The sequence below is a fragment of the Peromyscus leucopus genome, chromosome 1 (genome assembly GCF_004664715.2).
Source record: "Peromyscus leucopus breed LL Stock chromosome 1, UCI_PerLeu_2.1, whole genome shotgun sequence".
Classification (NCBI taxonomy): Eukaryota; Metazoa; Chordata; class Mammalia; order Rodentia; family Cricetidae; genus Peromyscus; species Peromyscus leucopus.
This window is the reverse complement of record NC_051063.1, coordinates 86163625-86172304: the sequence shown is the minus strand read 5'-3', so window position 1 is coordinate 86172304 and position 8680 is coordinate 86163625. Positions and strand designations below refer to the sequence as shown.

The 8680-nt window shown below is 48.9% G+C and overlaps 1 protein-coding gene across 1 annotated transcript; it reads right to left on the bottom strand.

Annotated features, from left to right (window-relative positions):
• Positions 1-263: 263 nt before the first annotated feature.
• Positions 264-8250, bottom strand: Coq7 (coenzyme Q7, hydroxylase). The gene is made up of 6 exons (XM_028867787.2): positions 8091-8250; positions 5994-6172; positions 4441-4555; positions 2632-2771; positions 1011-1079; positions 264-464 (listed from the first exon to the last, which is right to left on the bottom strand). Exons 1-6 carry the CDS (start codon positions 8161-8163, stop codon positions 387-389), a joined length of 654 nt encoding a protein of 217 aa, XP_028723620.1. The 5' UTR covers positions 8164-8250; the 3' UTR covers positions 264-386.
• Positions 8251-8680: the final 430 nt, after the last annotated feature.

Sequence of the window (8680 nt, the reverse complement as noted above, 5' to 3'; positions counted from 1 at the left end):
TGGTCAACTGCCACCCTCACAGCAGAAGAAAACCCAGGAAACCAGTACCAAAGAGATTTTTGGTGTGTTTTTTTGTTGTTGTTGTTTGTTTTTCAAGAAAGGGTTTCTCTGTGTAATAGCTGCCCTGGAACTCGCTCTGTAGAACAGGCTGGCCTCATACCCAGAGATGTGTCTGCCTCTGCCTCCCAAGTGCTGGGATTAAAGGCGTGCACCCCCTCACCCAGCTGCCACAGTTTCATTGTTGAAAAACAATGGCCCAAACCTCCAAGGACCACATACTGTCGTTTATTAACAAAAAGCACACGGTGATAACTGTACAGATCCTCCTCTGCAATCACCACTCTTTGAGTGACCACCTTTTCTGGAAATGGAGCAACAAACATACTTTAAAACCTTTCTGACAAATATATTGCCGCACTGCATCCAGCCTGGATAGCCCTCTTCAACAAGGCATACGCTGGAGCCTGTGGAGAACAAAAGGCGGGAATGTAGCTGGGTGGTGGAGGGCCTGTCTAGCAAGCAGAGCACCCTGAGTTTGGTCTTGCAGTACTTCTTGGGGGATACGCAAACAGAGAAAGAGCCGTGCTCAGTAGTACAGCGCTTACCTAGCAAGACCCGGGGTTCAACCCCAACACCTAAACAACCGCAACCAGACCAAATGTGGTGCATCTATGTTTAGATGTGAGACTTGGACTCACTGGAAGGGCAGGGTTTGGGCTCCTCTGGATAAGAAACAGGATCTGGGAAGTCATTTAATTCGAAACAAAAGCCATTCAGACAGCTGGCGGCATCTCTGGCCACTGAACCCCTAGGTTGTTTCTTGGGATAATGACAGAGTAGGACGCGGGAGCCTCACCCTGGACCAAGGCTGAGCTTGTGTGCGTTCTGCCAAGTAGCTGGCTTCTTAACTTCTGACCTTTACTTTCAAATGTCTTTCTGGGAACAGAAGCCTTGGGCCCCTCCACCTTTAAAACAGTTCCCAAGCATCACCAGCAGCAGGCTATCCCTACCAACTCCGCATCGTGTTCCAGGCCAGTGTCATGGTGCTCAAGCTCGTCGTCTCGAAACTTCTTGATGACCTGAAAAGGAAAAGGAATCCAAGCGGAAGTAAGTCAGCACTCTAGGTCGCCTGCTGCTCATCCCATTTCCAGGCCAGAGCATCGGGTTCTATCTATAGGTGAGGTGCACATGCTTTTCCTATGAAAGGCCAGCGTCTGCTCTGTCACTCCAGCAGGGAGAACAGCATTGCAAGAGAAACCACGGGTGTGGCTCTAATAAGATTTACTTATGAAACAAACTTGGCCCACAGGCTGGTGTTTGCCAACTGCTGATTTAGGTTTTAAAAATTAAGAGTTGTGGCCTGTCTTAGTCACTGTTCTATTGCTGTGAAAAGACACCATGACCAAAAGAACTCTTATAAATAAAAGAAAGCATTTAATTGGGGGCTGGCTTACAGCTTCAGAAGCTAGTCCATTATCAGCACGGCAGGGAGCATAGCGACACTTATGGCGCTGGAGGGGCAGCTGAGAGCTATAACCTAATCTGCAGGCCAAGAGAGAGGCTCTGGGCCTGGCTTGGGCTTTGAAATCTTAAAGCCCACCCCCAGTGACACACTTCCTCCAACAAGGCCACACCTCCTAATCCTCCTCATCCTTCTCAAATAGTGCCACTCCCCGATGACTAACAAATCAAAATATGAGCCTGTGGGGGCCGTTCTGTTCCTGTTCAAACGACTACATGGATATAGTGATGCACACTTATAACCCCAGCACTCAGAAGGCAGAAGCAGGAGGACCGAGAGTCAAGAACAGCCTGGGCTACAAACAGAGACTTTATCTCGAAAACAAAACAAACAAAAATCCAAACAAACTACTGGGGGGTAGAGGGATGGTGCTGAGGCAGGGGGATCCTTTGTACCCACTAATTCAAGAGCAGCCTGGGCTAAGTAGTTCCTTCTTTCCTGTAGAAAATTACCTGGGGTGCTCTAGCACTTCAGTCACTCAGCCTAAAGAGTTCATCATCATAATTTTAATTTTATTTTTGAGATTATAATTTAATTACCATACTTCACCCTTCCCTTTACTCCCTCCAAACTTTCCCATAAACCCCTCCATGCTTTCCTTTAAATTTATAGCCTCTTTTTTCACTAATTGTTATTGCATGCATATATGTGTTTGTATAGACATATTTAAATATAACCTGCTCAGTTTATCAAATGCTACCTGTATGTATGCTTCCAGGGCTGACCTTTTGGTACCAGACCACCAATGGGTGTACTCTTCCTGGAGAAGGCCACCTCTCCCGTCTCAGCTTCCCTCCATTGCCTATGGTTCTTTGTGTAGGTTGAGGCCTCAGGGACTTTTTTCTGTCCAACTTAGCATGTTAGCTGGTGTCTTCTTTGTACAGCCCATGTGCTGTTGAATCATGGATGTGCAGAGGACACACAGCTGTGGACTCAGGAGACATTGGTTCTAGGCTTCACTGTGCTGGAGCTGTATGACCTGTCTGTCTCACCTAGAAGAGGGCTCGCCCACCCCGCTGTCTAAGCCCACCTTCTTAGTACCCGTACTTCCTTCTTCTCACCACCTGTCACCTGCCCTTTCTCCCCCCAAGCAGAACACAGTCAGTCACCTGCAGCAGCTCCTCATACTTCCCAGGGTCCTCTTCCATCAGCGTGCGGATCTGGTTGTTGTAGTGATTAGCTATAGACTCTTCGACTGCCACAGTGCAGGCCATTGCCCCTTCCTTCCCCAGCAAGGCAGTTCCTGCCCCTGCAATCGTCATACAAGGTCAAGCATGAGCCGCATGCTGCTGGTCAAGCATATCTGTGAAGCATCCTGACATCTGGGCTGGTAACTCTCTATGGTAGGGTTGTGTCGTGCATCTGGGGATTTTATATAAACATAATTCTTGATTGATTCTTTGGTAATTTCACATCATGCACCCAATCCCACTCATCTCCCAGTCGCTCCATATCCACCCCTCACCCCTACAGCATCACCCCGAAAAGAACCCCCCCCCAAATTAATTAAAAACAAAGCAAACAACAACAACTAAGAAACGAAAGCCACCTTGCTCCTCCATCTTTTCTGCCTCTCCAACCCCTTCATTCATCCTAGTGGCACTGGGAGCTGCGGTGTCACACAGTGCACCCTTCTGTCCAATCAGCCCCACTCACAAACGTTCACTGCAGTGAGTCTGGTTCAAGGCCTCTGGCCTCTGGTACACACAATCATCATCACTGAACTCTCACCAAAACTCCTCTTGGATATGCTGCTGTTGCCCTGAGTCATGGAGATCCTGTGGCTATGGTTCCGCAGGACTGGCCCCTTCACGTGCTCCAGCAGGTCATAAATGGGGCAGATGTTAGAATGAGGCGACCCAAGGCCCAGGATGTGGGTCTGGGTGGTAGCTGAGCTGGTCAGTCTAGCTAGACCTTTGGGATGGCCCCCTCCCTCAGGCAAGGGGTGGAGCCATCTCTCCTGAGTATGGGAGGGGGGGGGAGCTTTCCCATGAGGGTTAGGGCCAGCTCCCTGCTGCAGTGTCCAGACAGGGGCAGGGCCAGCTATGCCCAGGCCAGTGAAGGGTGGATTTCAACACACATGGTTTCTATGGCCCTACATCTGGAAATGTTTAATGTCACCCAATGTCTACCCTCTAGATGTCAGTAATACCTGCTAAGCATAACTACTGGACATTTAGATATTCCCATGAGTGCTCTGAGACAGTTACCCCATGTTTAGAAGCAGTTTGAGCTCATTACTAGATGCCAGTCACAAGTGCTTTTTGAATGCATTTTTCTGTTTTATTTGGTTGGTTTGATTGGTTTTGTTTTTTGAGACAAGGCCTCACTACGAAACCCAAGTTCACCTGGAAGTTACTGTGTAGCCAAGGCTTGTGTTCTCCACCCTCCTGCCTCGGCCACCTGAGTGGGGAGCTGCAAGTTGGCACCACCAGGCAGGCTCAATGAGCCCTGGCCCTTCTGCTGAGAGCCAAGAGCGTGACACTGGGTTCTTTGCTCTTCTCTTTTTTTCCTTTGGGGCAGGGGCTTGAGACAGGGTTTCTCTGTGTAGCCCTGGCTGTCCTGGAACTCACTCTGTAGCCCAGGCTGGCCTTGAACTCAGATCTGCCTGCCTCTGCCTCCTGAGTGCTGGGATTAAAGGGGTGGGCGACCATGCCCAGCACTCAAGCTGATCTCAGGTTAGAATCACCAGGAGACATCATCTGGCTGTGACTTCACTATCTAGCTTCCCTCTGTGTGTATCATACTTTTCTATTTATGAAAGTGGTGATTCTATCTTAAAGTTATATGAGCAAAAAAAAATTCAATCAGCTCAATTTAAGTTTATGAAAACACTAAGTAAATAACAAAGGTTGGGTGAGGACATGAACAACCAACCCAATACCAACAGCCCAAGTTGCTCCTGAACAGACACTTACCTAGTGCAAAGCCCGCCAAGTTCCATAAGGGCATCAGAATCGTAGGTCGGACCCTGAATGCAACCATCAGCTCACTGAATTTTTTCAAATGGTCCTTCTCTTGATCCCACATTTTCTAGGAAAGAAAAAATTAAAAAACTAAGAAAACAAAACAAAACAACAACAAAACCATAAAAAGCGGCAAGCATTACAGGGGCCTGCTACACCCTGAGGACTTGCTGTGGTGTGGCGGAGCACAGAGCAGGCAATGAGGAAGCGGTGTAATGAGGAGAACTGCTGCCTCCCATCCCTTCTGTATCCGTAAGATAAAAGCAAAGCACAGAAGAATCTCTCAAAAAGAGCCTGCGAGGCAAAGGAAGAACCAAAGCTGCACCGCAGACAAGCTGAGAGCCCACACTGCCACACCTTCAGAGTCACACACACCTCAGTGACCAGGCTCCACATCTGTGTGTACAGTGTCATTTCCTTCTAGACTCCACACAAAGGACGGGGACAGAAGGGTAAGAGCAGCCAAGGTGAGACCGTCAGTGTCTCCTCAACACCGGGGCCATCCACATGGCTGAGGCAGGCTACTCCTGCCATCCACACAATGCCTTGTTAGGGCAGACCGATTACCCTGAGGACTCACAGCTCATCTTGCACAGTGAGCCCTCGGGAACCCCAGGCTCTGAGACATCGGTTCAAGCAACCACAGGTGGAAATAACGGAAAAGAACTGTGTCCTGAAAACACACAGACTGCTCGCGACAGGAAACAGAAACAGCAAATGTGTGGCAGTCTCCTGGCATGGGGGCCTCTCAGTAGCCTTGACATGCTTCAAGGTAGAGATGCACAGTGCAGGGGCTTCCTGAAGATACAGACCATCTTACACATGGATGACCTCTGGGGACTGAGGTGTCTGCAGCGAATCTGAAGGGACAACATGCTACCCTGCCACGTGCCAGGCACGGTGCCAACAGCTCCAGATAAGCTTGTTTGTTCCCCAACCAAACCAAAGTTAGAGTTTTACCAGGCTAGTTTACACAGGGAAATGGAACCCTAAAGGTCATGTGACCTCTTCAAGGTCACAGAAGGTGAGAGAACTACAAAGGAAAACTGGATCTTTGGGACTATAAAGCCCTCTCTCTGGCACTCTGTGACTGGAGAAGCCTACAATGACCTCCTGGCACGTGGAACATTCCCCTAATGAAGGGATTTTTCAGCCTTTTCTACCATGAAACATTCCCACCACAAATACACTTGATTTCCACACTCAATTTCTTTCTTTTATATTTCCTCTCTCCCCATTCTTTCTGACTGACACTTCCTATGTAGACCAGGCTGGCCTCAAACTCACAGAGAGCTAGTTGCCTCTACCTCCCAAGTACTGGGACTAAAGGCATGTACCACCACACCCAGTCATGTTCAATTTGTATCTGTGCTTTTATATAAACAGAACATGCGCTCTTTGTTTCCCAGAACCTCCCTTTGGGACATACTGGCAAAAGTGATTACTGTGGGCGTCAGATACATTGCCAATGCAATAGATAGGTTGAGACTTAGGGAAGAGCTCACCTGAATGACAGGGCCAACACTGGACCGGCCCAGCACAGCCATCTGCCCTGCATAGATGCGGTTTGCTCCATATTCACCAGCGTGATCCACCCGGATGATTCGATCCACAGTTGCCCGGTTAATATTGTCTAAGGTCATTCCTGAACTGTGAAACCTGACGACGATGCCTCTTCCATAGGCTGCAATGGAAATGCAAGTAACAGTCCTTCATCATTCACACAGAACATTGATACTGATACTGTCCTTTTTATTCTGAAACAATGACATATATCTCTGTGTGTGTGTGTGTGTGTGTGTGTGTTGTGTGTGTGTGTGTGTGTTGGTGTGCATGTGGCAGTCAGAGGACAATCTGCAGGCATCAGTTTTCTCCCTCCTCCATGTGGGGCCCAGGGATGGAACTCAGGCCCGTATGCTTGGCAGCAAGCACCTTTACCACTGAGCCATCTCACCGGCCTGTACAGAATGAAAGACATGTTAGAACCAAGGCCATAAACGAGCCCTGAGGGCTGGACATGCCTATCAATGCCTTTGTCATCTGGAATGCTCAAACCCAAAAGATTTCACTAAAATCACGCCTTACACATACGGCCATCTGGAAAGGCTGAAGTCTGTCTCACCAGGCAGCTCACGTGACAGCGGCTTCAGGAAAGGCTCTCCCCTCCCAAGGGCACAGCAGAAGCCCATGGAACACACCCCAAGCCGTGATGCCCTTCCCCAGTCTCCCTGGGAAGCAGGCCCGTGCTGATAGTCTGAAACAGCTCAGGGTGCAAAGTCTGGCAGCCCAGGTTGGGACTTACACCAGCTCCGTGGACAGGTGACTAGAGACCCAGTCTGACAGCTTAGGTTTGACCTCACAAACTAAACTCCCCTTTAAAATGTAAATTCTTTTGAGGAAACTGAATGGCAAACCCTTCCATTATACTCTCCAAGCCCTAGACTAGAGGATCTCAAATGTTCACCCCCTTTGAGAAGGTGTTTTTTTTTTTTTTTTTTTTTTTTTGGCTTTCCGAGACAGGGTTTCTCTGTGTAGTTTTGGTGCCTGTCCTGGATCTCACTCTGTAGACCAGGCTGGCCTTGAACTCACAGAGATCCGCCTGGCTCTGCCTCCTGAGTGCTGGGATTAAAGGCGTGCGCCACCACCGCCCGGCCAAGACGTGGTTTTGATGAAATTATTTAATAGATGGTAGTTATAAAAAAACACATCTCAAGTTGAGGATTTAGCTCAGTGGTAGAGCACTTGCCTAGCAAGTTCAAGGCCCTGGGTTAGGTCCTCAACTCCAAAAAATTAAGGAAAAAAAAATCTCAAAATTGCAAATAGTATTGCTATCAGACAAAACAGAGATCTGATGCCTGAAGAATTTAGTTTTGCAAAAATGGCCTCACAATTTTCAGGGGCAGCTCAGATAATACATGATTCAGATCTGAATCCAGATCCACTTCTCTCCATTCCAAATTCAATGTTTCTCAGATTTTGCAATGCAAACAGTCCCATGAGGAGCTTGATATAAATACTGATACCAGGGCTGGAAAGAGGGCTCAGCAGTTAAGAGTGTGCACTGCACTTTGCAGAGGACTTGAGCTGGTTTTCAGCACCAACATACAGGAGCTCACAAACTGCCTGTTATTTCAGCTCCAAATTTAAACCCCGCTCTGGCATCTATGACAATTAATTATGGTGCGCGCGCGCGCGCACACACACACACACACAATTTTTTAAAAATCTAGAAAGAAACACATATCAACCCAAGTAGATAATGAGCGGAACCCAGAAATCTGCATTTCTAACAGGTTAAAGCTGCCGACGGAGGGCTACTTTGATCGAGAAAGCCCCGGTGGAGACTACAGTGATACTGCAAGGACACTCAAGTTCCACATCTGCACTGACGTCACGTCTAGGCTGGTAATCACTCGGTGCCCCCGCACCCTGCGCAAGTCCACCTGTTTCTGTCAATCACTTCGACGTGTGCTACAAACCCCACCCCCCACGTCGCGCGCCTGTGACGCAATGAACGTCTCCCCCGTGACACCCGTGACCTCCCCTTCAAATATTCCCGGCAGGGAACCCTGCGCCGGCCCACGGCCGCAAGCGGCAGGTACCTGAGGAGGGCCTCCGGGCGCCCTTCTGCAGGTGCCACACCGAAGCAGCCGCTATCGCCCTCGCGCCGCTCATCGCGGTGGCAATGCAACCACGGCCCGAGCGCCCGGGCCAATCGTGCTTTCGGCTCAGGGTGATGACGCATCGGTGCGTCGGACCGGAACCAGAGGAAACGCCCCTAGACCCGGCATTCCACCGATTGGCTGGAAATGGCCGATGCAAGAACTCTATTGGATGTACTCTCTGTCGATCATTGTGACGTCATGAAGGGGCCTTGGCTGCTTTTATGGATGAGGATGCGCAGTTTCCCTGGAGAGCAACCCAGGTGCACTGCCCACCGTCTTGGGAAGGCGACCCCTAAGTCATGTTGAGGCCTTTGTTTCCCCCGCTTTTCGAAGATTATTTTTCTCTATTTGCAGGCTCTCTACACCTAAAAATCAGTAGAAATTACGTGCTAAAACACTCCAGTGTTTGGTGTAATTGTGGGTCTGACAGTTCATTTCACAATATTTCCTATCCCTTCTCAATTTTCGTATTGAGATTTGTTTCATACATTGCTCTTCATACTTTACTGGATTATTTCTGGCCGTGT